Source organism: Triticum dicoccoides, chromosome 1A (assembly GCF_002162155.2).
Source record: "Triticum dicoccoides isolate Atlit2015 ecotype Zavitan chromosome 1A, WEW_v2.0, whole genome shotgun sequence".
In the NCBI taxonomy this organism is placed as follows: domain Eukaryota; kingdom Viridiplantae; phylum Streptophyta; class Magnoliopsida; order Poales; family Poaceae; genus Triticum; species Triticum dicoccoides.
In genome coordinates, this window is record NC_041380.1 from 375,151,711 (window position 1) to 375,166,774 (window position 15,064).

The 15,064-nt window shown below is 48.7% G+C and overlaps 1 protein-coding gene across 1 annotated transcript; it reads left to right on the forward strand.

The window, feature by feature from the left end:
• The first annotated feature begins 11,208 nt into the window (after positions 1–11,208).
• LOC119274292 (protein PLASTID MOVEMENT IMPAIRED 1-like) lies at positions 11,209–14,094 on the forward strand. Its single transcript, XM_037554972.1, has one exon. The coding sequence runs from the start codon at positions 11,392–11,394 to the stop codon at positions 13,831–13,833; it is 2,442 nt and encodes an 813-aa protein (XP_037410869.1). The 5' UTR covers positions 11,209–11,391; the 3' UTR covers positions 13,834–14,094.
• The last annotated feature ends 970 nt before the right edge of the window (positions 14,095–15,064 follow it).

Here is a 15,064-nt window from a genome sequence, read left to right on the forward strand (position 1 = left end):
ATGTCTACATGTCTCCCGAACCCGTAGGGTCTACACACTTAAGGTTCGATGACGCTAGGGTTATAAAGGAAGTTTGTATGTGGTTACCGAATGTTGTTCGGAGTCCTGGATGAGATCCCGGACGTCACGAGGAGTTCCGGAATGGTCCGGAGGTAAAGATTTATATATGGGAAGTCCTATTTTGGCCACCGGAAAATGTTCGGGATTTTTCGGTATTGTACCGGGAAGGTTCTAGAAGGTTCCGGAGTGGGGCCCACCTGCATGGGGGGGCCCACATGGACGTGGGTAGTGGGGGCAAGGCCCCACACCCCTGGTCAAGGCGCACCAAGATCCCCCCTTAGAAGGAATAAGATCATATCCCGAAGGGATAAGATCAAGATCCCTAAAAAGGGGGGATAACAATCGGTGGGGAAGGAAATAATGAGATTTCTTTCCTCCCACCTTGGCCAACGCCCCAATGGACTTGGAGGGCAAGAAACCAGCCCCTCCACCCCTATATATAGTGGGGAGGCGCATGGGAGCTATAGACGAAGTTCTGGCGCAGCCCTCCCCCTCTCCCAAGTCGTCCTCCTCTCCCGTGGTGCTTGGCGAAGCCCTGCAGGATTGCCACGCTCCTCCACCACCACCACGCCGTTGTGCTGCTGCTGGATGGAGTCTTCCTCAACTTCTCCCTCTCTCCTTGCTGGATCAAGGCGTGGGAGACGTCACCAGGCTGTATGTGTGTTGAACGCGGAGGTGCCGTGCGTTCGGCACTTGATCATCGGTGATTTGAATCACGACGAGAACGACTCCTTCAACCCCGTTCACTTGAACGCTTCCGCTTAGCGATCTACAAGGGTATGTAGATGCACTCTCTTTCTACTCGTTGCTGGTCTCTCCATAGATAGATCTTGGTGACACGTAGGAAAATTTTGAATTTCTGCTACGTTCCCCAACAGTGGCATCATGAGCTTGGTCTATTGCGTAGATTCTTTGCACGAGTAGAACACAAAGTAGTTGTGGGCGTTGATGTTGTTCAATATGCTTACCGTTACTAGTCCAATCTTGTTTCGACGGTATTGTGGGATGAAGCGGCCCGGACCGACCTTACACGTACTCTTACGTGAGACAGGTTCCACCGATTGACATGCACTTGGTGCATAAGGTGGCTAGCGGGTGCCAGTCTCTCCCACTTTAGTCGGAACGGATTCGATGAAAAGGGTCCTTATGAAGGGTAAATAGCAATTGGCATATCACGTTGTGGTCTTGCGTAGGTAAGAAACGTTCTTGCTAGAAACCCATAGCAGCCACGTAAAACATGCAACAACAATTAGAGGACGTCTAACTTGTTTTTGCAGGGTATGCTATGTGATGTGATATGGCCAAGAAGAATGTGATGAATGATATGTGATGTATGAGATTGATCATGTTCTTGTAATAGGATTCACGACTTGCATGTCGATGATTATGACAACCGGCAGGAGCCATAGGAGTTGTCTTTATTTATTGTATGACCTGCGTGTCATTGAAGAACGCCATGTAAACTACTTTACTTTATTGCTAAACGCGTTAGTCATAGAAGTAGAAGTAGTCGTTGGCGTGACAACTTCATGAAGACACGATGATGGAGATCATGGTGTCGTGCCGGTGACGATGATGATCATGGAGCCCCGAAGATGAAGATCAAAAGGAGCAAAATGATATTGGCCATATCATGTCACTATTTGATTGCATGTGATGTTTATCATGTTTATGCATCTTGTATGCTTAGGACGACGGTAGTAAATAAGATGATCCCTTACAAAATTTCAAGAAGTGTTCTCCCCTAACTGTGCACCGTTGCTACAGTTCATCGCTTCTAAGCACCACGTGATGATCGGGTGTGATGGATTCTTACGTTCACATACAACGGGTGTAAGACAGTTTTACACAGCGAAAACACTTAGGGTTAACTTGACGAGCCTAGCATGTGCAGACATGGCCTCGGAACACGGAGACCGAAAGGTCGAGCATGAGTCGTATAGTAGATACGATCAACATGAAGATGTTCACCGATGATGACTAGTCCGTCTCACGTGATGATCGGACACGGCCTAGTTGACTCGGATCATGTAATCACTTAGATGACCAGAGGGATGTCTATCTAAGTGGGAGTTCATAAGATGGACTTAATTATCCTGAACATAGTCAAAAGACCTTTTGCAAATTATGTCGTAGTTCACGCTATAGTTCTACTGTTTTAGATATGTTCCTAGAGAAAATATAGTTGAAAGTTGATAGTAGTGATTATGCGAACAGTAGAAAGCTTATGTCCTTAATGCACTGCTCAGTGTGCTGAACCCCAAACGTCGTTTGTGGATGTTTCGAACATCGAACATACACGTTTTGATAACTACGTGATAGTTCAGTTAAATGGTTTAAGTAGAGGCACCAAAGACATTTTCGAAACGTCGCGGAACATATGAGATGTTTCGAGGGCTGAAATTGGGATTTCAGGCTCGTGCCCACGTCAAGAGGTATAAGACCTCCGACGATTTTCTTAGCCTGCAAACTAAGGGAGAAAAGCTCAATCGTTGAGCTTGTGCTCAGATTGTTTGAGCACAACAATCACTTGAATCGAGTGGGAGTTGATCCTCCAGATGAGATAGTGATGTTTCCCCAAAGTCATTGCCACCAAGCTGCTAGAGCTTCGTGATTAACTATAACATATCAGGGATAGATATGATGATCCTTGAAATATTCATGATGTTTGACACCGCGAAAGTAGAAATCAAGAAGGAGCATCAATTGTTGATGGTTGGTGAAACCACTAGTTTCAAGAAGGGCAAGGGAACAAAGGGATACTTCATGAAACGGCAATTCAGCTGCTGCTCTAGTGAAGAAACCCAAGGTTGAACCCAAACCCGAGACTAAGTGCTTCTGAAATAAGGGGAACAACCACTGGAGCAGAATTACCCTAGATACTTGGTAGATGAGAAGGCTGGCAAAGTCGATAGAAGTATATTGGATATACATTATGTTAATGTGTACTTTACTAGTACTCCTAGTAGCACCAGGGTATTAGATACCGGTTCGGTTGCTAAGTGTTAGTAACTCGAAATAAAAGGCTACGGAATAAACGGAGACTAGCTAAAGGAGAGCTGACGATATGTGTTGGAAGTGTTTCCAAGTTTGATGTGATCAAACATCGCATGCTCCCTCTACCATCAAGATTAGTATTAAACCTGAATGGTTTATTGAATCTCGATCGTAGTGATACACATTTTCATGCCAAAAGATATAAGATAGTAATGATAGTACCACTTACTTGTGGCACTGCCATGTAAGTCATATTGGTATAAAACGCATGAAGAAGCTCCATGTTGATGGATCTTTGGACTCACTCGTTTTTGAAAAGTTTGAGACATGCGAACCATGTCTATTGGTGTATACGCATGAAGAAACTCCATGCAGATGGATCGTTTAGACTCACTTGATTTTGAATCACTTGAGATATGCAAATCATACCACATGGACAAGATGACTGAAAAGCCTCGGTTTCAGTAAGATGGAACAAGATAGCAACTTGTTGGAAGCAACACATTTTGATGTGTGCAGTCCAATGAGTGCTGAGGCATGCAGTGAATATCGTTATGTTCTTACTTCACAGATGATTTGAGTAGATGTTGAGTATATTTACTTGATGAAACACAAGTCTGAATTATTGAATGGTTCAAGTAATTTCAGAGTGAAGTAGCAGATCATTGTGACAAGAGGATAAAATGTCTATGATATGATCATAGAGATGAATATCTGAGTTACGAGTTTTGGCACACAATTAAGACATTGTGAAAATTGTTTCGCAATTAATACCGCCTGGAACACCATAATGTGATGGTGTGTCCGAACATCATAGTTGCACCCTATTGAATATGGTGCGTACCATGATGTCTCTTATCGAATTACCACTGTCGTTCATGGGTTAGGCATTAGAGACAACCACATTCACTTTAAATAGGGCACCACATAATTCCGATGAGATGACACCGTATGAATTATGGTTTAGAGAAACCTAAGTTGTCGTTTCTTAAAGGTTTGGGGCTGCGATGCTTATGTGAAAAAGTTTCAGGATTAAGCTCAAACCCAAAGCGGATAAAATACATCTTCATAGGACACCCAAAATAGTTGGGTATACCTCCTAATTCAGATCCGAAAGCAATATGAATTGTTTCTAGAATCGGGTCCTTTCTCGAGGAAAGGTTTCTCTCGAAAGAGTTGAGTGGGAGGATGGTGGAGACTTGATGAGGTTATTGAACCGTCTCTTCAACTAGTGTGTGGCAGGGCACAGGAAGTTGTTCCTGTGGCACCTACACCAATTGAAGTGGAAGCTTATGATATTGATCATGAAACTTCGGATCAAGTCACTACCAAACCTCGTAGGACGACAAGGACACGTACTACTTCGGAGTGGTAAGGTGATCCTGTCTTGAAGGTCATGTTGCTAGACAACAATGAACCTACGAGCTATGGAGAAGCGATGGTGGGCCCGAATTCCGACAAATGGTTAGAAGTCATGAAATCCGAGATAGTATCCATATATCAGAACAAAGCATGGACTTTGATGGACTTGCCCGATGATCGGCAATCCATTGAGATAAATGGATCTTTTAAGAAGAAGATGGACGTGGATGGTAATGTCACCATCTATGAAGCTCGACTTGTGGCGAAGTGTTTTCCGACAAGTTCAAGGAGTTGACTACGATGAGATTTTCTCACTCGTAGCGATGCTTAAGTCCGTCGGAATCATGTTAGCATTAGCTTCATTTATGAAATCTGGCAGATGGATGTCAAGACAAGTTTCCTTACTAGTTTTCGTAAGGAAAGGTTGTATGCAATACAATCAGAAAATTTTTGTCAATCCTGAGGATGCTAAAAGGTATGCTAGCTCCAGCGATCCTTCTAAGGACTGGAGTAAGCATCTCGGAGTTGGAATGTATGCTTTGATGATGATCAAAGATTTTGGGTTTGTACAAAGTTTATGAGAAACTTGTATTTCCAAAGAAGTGAGTGGGAGCACTATAGAATTTCTGATGAGTATATGTTGTTGACATATTGTTGATCAGAAATGACGTAGAATTTCTGGAAAGCATATAGGGTTATTTTGAAAGTGTTTTTCAATGGAAAGCCTGGATTAAGCTGCTTGAGCATTGAGCATCAAGATCTATAAGGATAGATCAAAACGCTTAATGGTACTTTCAAATGAGCACATACCTTGACATGATCTTGAAGGTGTTCAAGATGGATCAGTCAAAGAAGAAGTTCTTACCTGAGTTGTAAGGTACGAAGTTAAGACTTAAAGCTCGACCACGGCAGAATAGAGAGAAAGGACGAAGGTCGTCCCCTATGCTTAAAACGTAGGCTCTTCAGTATGCTGTGCTGTGTACCGCACCTGAAGTGTGCCTTGCCATGAGTCAGTCAAGGGGTACAAGAGTGATCCAAGAATGGCTCACAGGACAGCGGTCAAAGTTATCCTTAGTAACTAGTGGACTAAGGAATTTTCTTGATTATGGAGGTGGTAAAAGAGTTCGTCGTAAAGGTTACGACGATGCAAGCTTGACACCTATCCGGATAGCTCTGAGTAGAGAGACCGGATACATATAATGGAGCAATAATTTAGAATAGCTCCAAGTAGAACAGTTGTTTGGAATAGCTCCAAATAGAGCGTGGTAGCTGCATCTAGGAGATGACATAGAGATTTGTAAAGCACACACGGATCTGAAAGGTTCAGACCCGTTGACTAAAACCTCTCTCACAAGCAACATGATCAAACATAAAACTCATTGAGTGTTAATCACATAGTGATGTGAACTAGACTACTGATTCTAGTAAACTCTTGGGTATTAGTCACATGGTGATGTGACCTGTCAGTGTTAATCACATGGTGATGTGAACTAGATTATTGACTCTAGTGCAAGTGGGAGACTGTTGGAAATATGCCCTAGAGGCAATAATAAAAGTATTATTATTATATTTCCTTGTTCATGATAATTGTCTTTTATTCATGCTATAACTGTATTATCCGGAAATCGTAATACACGTGTGAATACATAGACCACAATATGTCCCTAGTGAGCCTCTAGTTGACTAGCTCGTTGTGATCAACAGATAGTCATGGTTTCCTGGCTATGGACATTGGATGTCGTTGATAACGGGATCACATCATTAGGAGAATGATGTGATGGACAAGACCCAATCCTAAGCATAGCACAAAGATCGTGTAGTTCGTTTGCTAGAGCTTTGCCAATGTCAAATATCTCTTCCTTTGACCATGAGATCGTGTAACTCCTAGATACCGTAGGAGTGCCTTGGGTGTATCAAACATCACAACATAACTGGGTGACTATAAAGGTGCACTACAGGTATCTCCGAAAGTATCTATTGTTTTATGCGGATCGAGACTGGGATTTGTCACTCCGTGTAAACGGAGAGGTATCTCTGGGCCCACTCGGTAGGACATCATCATATGCGCAATGTGACCAAGGAGTTGATCACGGGGTGATGTGTTACGGAACGAGTAAAGTGACTTGCCGGTAACGAGATTGAACAAGGTATCGGTATACCGACGATCGAATCTCGGGCAAGTAAAATACCGCTAGACAAAGGGAATTGTATACGGGATCGATTGAGTCCTTGACATCGTGGTTCATCCGATGAGATCATCGTGGAATATGTGGGAGCCAACATGGGTATCCAGATCCCGCTGTTGGTTATTGACCGGAGAACGTCTCGGTCATGTCTGCATGTCTCCCGAACCCGTAGGGTCTACACACTTAAGGTTCGATGACGCTAGGGTTATAAAGGAAGCTTGTATGTGGTTACCGAATGTTGTTCGGAGTCCCGGATGAGATCCCGGACGTCACGAGGAGTTCCGGAATGGTCCGGAGGTAAAGATTTATATATAGGAAGTCCTGTTTCGGCCATCGGGACAAGTTTCGGGGTTATCGGTATTGTACCGGGACCACCGGAAGGGTCCCGGGGGCCCACCGGGTGGGGCCACCTGTCCCGGGGGGCCACATGGGCTGTAGGGGGTGCGCCTTGGCCTACATGGGCCAAGGGCACCAGCCCCAAGAGGCCCATGCGCCTAGGGAACCCTAGAGGGAAGAGTCCTTGAGGGGGAAGGCACCTCCGAGGTGCCTTGGGGAGGATGGACTCCTCCCCCCCCTCTTGGCCGCCGCACCAGATGCCATCTGGAGGCTGGCCGCCACCCCTTGGGGTGGGACACCCTAAAGGGGGCGCAGCCTTCCCCTTCCCCTATATATATGAGGCCTAGGGGCTGCCCATAACACGCGATTTGATCTCTCGTTGGTGCAGCCCTGCCCCTCTCCCTCCTCCTCTTCTCCCATGGTGCTTGGCGAAGCCCTGCGGGATTGCCACGCTCCTCCACCACCACCACGCCGTTGTGCTGCTGCTGGATGGAGTCTTCCTCAACCTCTCCCTCTCTCCTTGCTGGATCAAGGCGTGGGAGACGTCACCGGGCTGTACGTGTGTTGAACGCGGAGGTGCCGTCCGTTCGGCACTTGATCATCGGTGATCTGAATCACGACGAGTACGACTCCATCAACCCCGTTCACTTGAACGCTTCCGCTTAGCGATCTACAAGGGTATGTAGATGCACTCTCCTTCTACTCGTTGCTGGTCTCTCCATAGATAGATCTTGGTGTTACGTAGGAAAATTTTTGAATTTCTGCTACGTTCCCCAACAGACTCCTGGTCTTCGGACACCGAAGTCACATCTGGACTTGAAGCTGGATCCGAGGTAAGGGCCGACCGAAGGATAGGGTTGGAAAGAGAGTCCGAAGTCAAAGCTTTAGGGTTTTCGGGCGCCTAGGTAAGGCCGAGAACCCGGTGAAGATCAGATCGCACTGAGCATCGGCGACGTACTCTAGGTTCTCGAATATGATTTGATGCCCAGGGGCAAAACTATCAACCTGGTCGAGGTGACCAGCTGGGTTGGCATGCAAAACAATGCCACCAAACGCGAAGAGCTGGCCGGGAACAAAGATGTCCCCGGTGTAGATGCCATCTCCGATGATCAGGCAAGCCATCGATCCTTCGGCGATCTCACAGCGGAACTCTCAATGAAAGCAGCAATGTCAGTGTCAAAACCGGCGAATCTCGGGAATCCCGAGCCGTGGATCTTGGATCAATGAGGAACAAGGGACGAAGGAGACGATGTTTACCCAGGTTCGGGCCCTCTCGAAGAGGTAAAACCCCACGTCATGCTTGATTATATGTCATGCTTGATTATATTGAAGTGTATAGGATGATTACATAGTCATTCTACCACAAGATCAGATGAACTAAACCCTAGGTGAGTAGGATGATGGTTCTTCTTCTAGCCTCTACAGACCTCTAGTTTATATAAACATCAGGGGTACTAGGGTTATACATAGTCGGCTACAATAAGGAGATAAACATGCCAATTTTCGTATCTTGACTTGGAGGACACCACAAGGTTTCAAAGGTTTCCTATCCGGACATGGAACCACCTTATAGCTCGGCCTTCTGGTAGTCATAGAGCGACCCACCTATCTGGCCCATATGAGATAGGCCGGCAGCCCGAGGACCCCTTAGTCGAGGACTCCCTCACCAGGTTCCGTCGTAGACACAAAGGAGTATCTAAACTGATTATTGTTTGTCTATAAGTTCCCAATGTATCATAAGAACTAAAAAATGGTGTTTTTATCTTTCCTCTACTTAGAATTATTATTGTTCCAATTTACTTTTAGATCTGCATAGTTTATGCAACTTTTTTTTATCTATTTGCACAAATGCCTAGAGACTGTCCAATCATTAACGGATAAAGCCCGATAAACATGTCTTGGGTTGGTACACAAATAGTATCTCCAATAGGGGAGATAAGAGATTCATATGAGATAACATAATAAACGGACTTCCTCTTGAGCTTCCAAGGATAAACATGGATGAACTGTCATTTGATCTCCATCAAAGTCAACACTAAAATTCTTACACACAAATGGTGTAAAGAAATAGTACACAAAGTGGGTTGAAAGGCTTGTATGCCTAATCTATGCAGGGTAGGTCCTCGCATAACTTCTTAAAGTATTTCTCATACAATGGATTCCTCTCAAAATTTTCTTTTAGCAATCCTCACATTAGAAGTATCGTGTTTTGTGATTAAATCTCGAATTACAAATAGCTAAAAAGATTTATCTCTATCTCATGTGGTAATCCACATTGATGTAATGAAAGCAAATGACCCACAATAATGACAGGACACCACGAGTAATTGACCTGTTTCCCAAGCAGAGTCCCGCTAAACCATCCCTCTTTATTTTCAATTATATCTGAAAGTGATGTGTATACTTTATTATGACCATCCCTCGTTGGTTGCTCGTGAGACCCACTATCAAGAAGTGTATCCATGACTTATCGTACCAATTATATATGCCTGACACATTGCTAAATCTGCTGGTCCTAATTCACTTCTTTTTAATAGATAAGCAAGATTATTGTTCTGATGTATAACTCTCTTATAAGTTCACTAATTTGAAGTCCCTACTTTATTGCTAGACTTATAAACAATAGATCTCGATTTGGGAGGAAGATCGGATATAAACAGAAAAACATCCATTTTGGTTCTGCATTGGTTTGAATAAAACATTCCGCCAATTGCATGTGTCTAATCAAAAAAAAACTTTTCTTATTCAATTTTTTCTATATTCCCATTTATCTTCACAATACCCCTCGTCTTCTAATTTCTTCCATTTGAACAAGGAACTCTGTATAATACTCTCTTCGTCTCAGAAATATAATAACGTTTTTGACACTATATTATGGGATAGAGGAAGTAATTCGGCTGCTAATGACTCATTGTGCACGATTTCTCTCTCTCTCTCATCTTTTCGGTGGTCTCTTCTTTGCGCTTTGAAGTGACTATACAAGATCAGAGATGAATCGTGGACTTTTTCCCTGATCAAGGTGGTGGACTGGTAGGCCGTCACGTCTCCGAACAAAGAAGAGCCCGCCGACTAAAATATCCATCCTTTTTGCGCCCACACGCTACATAACATTTCACCATTCGAGCGATTGGCCACCACGGCACGTGGAAACGACCTCGCAACGAATCGAGCAACGACCTTCTCCGTACGCCCCTGTACGAACGTGCGTACTACTGCACAGCTGCACCAACAGCTCAAACCACCTGGACCCGCCCACGTTCGACTGCAAACCAGCCAAAATCTTCTGCCAATTTTGTAGATATGCACCTGCCGTTCCGCCCCAACGTCCAATTCAAACTGTGGGAACCAAATGGTCTGACTTTTTGCTTTTTTCCAGGGGCGGACTGCCAGCACTTACTTTTTTTGAAAATACTTATTTAGCAGACAAAGAGAGCAGAATTTGTCGTGCTAAAAAAGGGAGTAGAGCTTTGACAAAAACACTTGAAACAGGGTATGCATGCTCTTTGAGGTGATTAGCAACAGCACACGTGTAGAGATTTGCCGTGGACTCGTTCTGTCGTGGATCAAATCTCCTGACTCCCCACCGTGACGAACGCCGAAGACGGAGGAGTACGTCGACGACTTCCTGAAAAAGATCCCCGATCCCGTTGCGTGCACACGAGTCGACACGCACTGCACACGGTCTAATCAACCAATCAAACTAACGAACTAGTAGCCCTGACCACAGTTCGCAACCCAATCAGACCCGGCACCCACCACCACTGCTCCTCGAAAGGACCCGCGAAACGAATCGCCGTCCTATCCATCCACAGACGCGCGAACGTGCACCACACCGACGTCACGTACGTGATCCAGGCGAAGCAATCCCGCGCGAATCGGAACGCTCTCGCGGGACCGCGAGACGGCGACGGCTCGCGGGCAAGGCGACACGCTCGCCCATCCCGCCCCAGTCGCCCGGGCCGCGGCTGATCCCGCCTACACGTCCGTGGGGGGGCGCGTTTTCCCCGCCGCATTAACGCCGGATCACATCAACTTTACCCCACTGACCCCCGATCAAACGAGATCCATAACCAAATCCCGTGGCTACGATTCCGCCGTTTCGTTCGTCCTCTTGAGCGCTGACAAGTCCTAGCAGGGCGGGAGCTTCCTGAGCCGTGGATCGGACCAACGACGTGCGGACGGATCGTGGCCGTCCGACGGGGCGACGGTGCGCGATTAGGGCGGCGGTTTGGTTGGCTTCCCGGGTTATACGGTTCAACCTCAGCTTCCTTGGCGCCAACGCGGTACACGACGGCAGCGCGGAGGGGTCGTCGAAAGCTATATCTATGGCGGTCCACGGTTCAACAGCCACGGGATCATGGTCCAGCTCGAGAAAAGCTTGGCAAGGTGTGCGCGGAGTTGTGGATAGGCTGGCCGAGGAGGAGAGCGGGTACGTGCAGCGTGCGCTCACATGGCCGGACTGGGAGGCGGCGGCGGGCTCAGCGACTACCTCGACCGGCCCAACGCCATCCACCGCCGCACCGCGTCGCTCGCCATCGCGCGGTCCGGCGACGATGGACCGCGCATCATGGATGGGGTTGGGCGGGAGGGCCGGAGGGCGCGCTCGTCGCGCCGTCTCTCGCTGTCGTCGTGGCTCGGGCCGCGCTCCAGGCCTCTGCCGGTGCCGGCCGACGACACCACGTCCGTGGAGTCGACAAGCAGAGAATTCGAGGGGAGTGGCAGCGCTAAGGGGAAGCCGTCGGCGTGGAGCAGCTGGAAGCCTGTGCGCGCGCTCTCGCGCATCGGGAAGCGCCGCGCCGGGTGCCTCTTCTCCATCGAGGTGGCCGCCGTGCGCGGCGTGCCGGCCTCCATGGACGGCCTCCGCCTCGCCGTCTCCGTCCGCAAGGCGGAGACCAAGGACGGAGCGATGCAGACCATGCCGGCCCGGGTGTCGCACGATGGCACCGCGGAGTTCGACGAGACGCTCTTCGTCAAATGCAACCTCTACTTCACCGGCGGCCCGGGCACCGGGAAACCCCTCAAGCTCGAGCCTCGCCGGTTCGTTGTGTCCGTCGTCCCCGTCGAGGTGCCGGACATCCGTCTGGGTACGTACACCGTCGACGTGAGCTCGCTCGTGCTCGACTCCCTCCAGAAGAGCTCCGAGGGACGCCGCGTCCGGTGGTTCGACAGGGCGTTCGGGCTCGCCGGCAAGGCCACCGGTGGCGAGCTCCTGCTCAAGCTGGGGTTCCAGCTCATGGAAGACGCGGGGCTCCGTCTCTACACGCAAGCCGCGGGGAGATCGTCGAGGGACGTGTCCGTGTCCCCCTCCCGTGCGAGGGTTCACAACAAGAACTCGTTCAGCGTCGCCAGTACGACGCCCAAGCTTTCAACGTCCGACGGAGCCATCTCGCCTTCCATGAGAGCTTACAGGCAGCTGGTAGACAGGCTCAACATCGACAAGCGTCCCGACGACGACGAGCTCTCCACCGCAAGTGGCGCTGGCGCTGGCGACGTCGACTACGCCATCCCGGAGTACGAAGTGGTCGACAAGGGCGTCGAGACGGTCAAAGAGGTCGTCCACTTCCAGGACCAGCGCGACGTGCTACGCGAGCTCGACTCCATTGGCGAGCAGATCGAGGCCATCGAGGCGCTGATGGCGAGCGGCGGCAAGAAGTCGCCGGGGGGAGCCGGTCAGCAGCCGCGCCTCGATGCCGATGAAGAGATGGTGACCGTTGAGTTCCTTAGGAAGCTCGAGGCAGTGGACGACGACAAGTTCAGGAAGCTGAAGCAGCCGATGACACCAAGATCAAGCGAGTCGCAGAAGAAGTCGCCCGTGGTGCCGGACTTGGGACAGAGCCTTGGCCCGGCGGTGCAAACGCGTGACGGCGGGTTCTTGGTGTCGATGAACCCGTACAACGTGCCGCTTGCAAGCAGAGACGTGCACCCGGTGCTCGCCATGCAGGTGTCGAGGCCTTTCGTGTTGCCAAGTGCCATGGCCGCTACTGGATTCGACGTGCTCCAGAAAATGGCGGCGGCGGGAAGACCCGACGAGGTCCGGGACAAGGTGGCGTCGCTAGGGCGCATGGAAAGCCTTACCGGAAAGACGCCCGAGCAAGTGGGTTTCGAGGGCATCGCGGAGGCGGTCATCGGCGGTAGGCGGACCGAGGGCGGCGCGAGCTCAAGCGCGGCGCGGTCGGTCAGGCTCGTCCGGAAGCTCGCCACCGCCTTGTCCGAGGGCCGGATGGAGCGCGTCGCCACCGGCATCTGGAACGCGGGAAACGATCCGGAGACGTTGGACGAGGTACTCGCATTCTCGTTACAGAAGCTCGAGGCCATGGCGGTGGACGCGCTCATGATCCAGGCCGAGATGGCCGACGAGGAGCCGCCGTTCGAGGTAGCGCCGGCTGCGGGGGACGCGAACGTGTTCGACGCACTGGTGCCGTCCGACGAGTGGTCCGAGTCCCGTGGCGGCTCGGACGGCCGCGTCACGCTGGTGGCGGCCATCCAGCTGCGTGACCCGTCCCGGCGCTACGAGGCGGTGGGCGCGCCGATGATCGCCGTCGTCCAGTCGGCGCGGATGCTGGGCGCGGCGGGGCTCAGCGGGGGGAGGTTCAAGGTGAGGAGCCTGCACGTGGGCGGAGTGCAGACGAGGTGCTTGTCGGGAGTCGGCGGAAGCGCGAGCTGGCGCGCCGAGCGGCAGAAGCTGACGGCGATGCAGTGGACGCTCGCGCACGGGCCGGGTCGCGCCGCCAAGAGGGCGCAGACGCCGCCATCGTCGCAGGCAGCGAGGGTGAGGCAGCAGCGGCGGCGGCCAGACGTCGTCTGGAGCCTGTCGTCGAGGGTGCTCGCCGGGATGTGGCTCAAGACGGTGCGGAATCCGGACGTGAAGATCAGCGCCGCCGGCAGCACGTGACATGGGCGCTGGTCGAGCTGATGCGACAGAGTGGATGTGTTGGTACTTGGTAGACTTTTTTTTTTGATAAACTTGGTACTCCGTACTTGGTAGACTTCATGATATTGTATATGCAGATTCCAGTAGTATACTGTATATGGACCTCATAGATATGCAGGCAATGTTAGACTGTGCATTCGTGCAGTGTTTACAGAATTGTCAGTATTTAATTGTTACCCATTACCCATTCTTTAAGTTGTGAAATACAGTTTTTATCCCCTACTGCTACTATATCTTTACGTAAATTACTCAGTTTAATAGATTTTCATTTAAATTAAGGTGTGTCTAGGGCACATCTAGATGTGCTCTAGTTATTACACATCTAAGTGAGTGAATCAAGCATAAAGAAAAAAGAAAAAAGAAAAAGGAAAATATCCACACGAATCTCGACGTAAGATCAATGACATAGGACTTAGATGTGCAATACGTATGGCACATCTAGATGTGCTTTAGCAAAACTATAAATTATTTTTTAAATGGGAAATTTAAACAGTTTAAATGGGTAATTTGCTAAAGCACATCTAGATGTGCCATAAGTATTGCACATTTAAGTCGTGTGTCATTGATCTTAGTTGGAGATTCGTGTGTGGGTGTTTTCTTTTTCTTTTTGTGCTAATTAAGTCACTTAGATGTGCAACAACTAAGACACATCTAAATATTTACTCGTTCTTATCACATTTAGCAAAAAATATATGAGTTTTTACCACAATCACCCGTCTATCAATTGTACCATCTGGTATACATGGCGACCCAAGTCGCAATTTTTCTCCTGACATTTCTTTCCCTCACCCGGGCTAGACATTGACTTGGTGGGACTTTTTTTTAATTTCTCATAGTGTATGTAGCTTTACTTCGATGATGAGTTTTTTCTTGGGATACGGTGGTCCTTGTTCATTGCTTCCACCTCATTCTTCTTCACCGCATTTGCTTTTCGGGTGCTGCACTATACTAGACATGACTTTCATCGGCACTTTGTCGAGTAAAAGAACCACTAGAGATGCTATACACACCTAAAATACTTTCAAGGTGGTAAAATTTTATACAACTTTTGCTAAATGGAATAATTCAGATGAAGATTATTAATAGGGTAACTAGCATAAAAGATATCAATGTAGGGCAGGGGGGGGTTAAATATGGAATTCACTCTTCTTTATACGACATTCATCGTCTCGGTGACATAGCAAGGACGGAA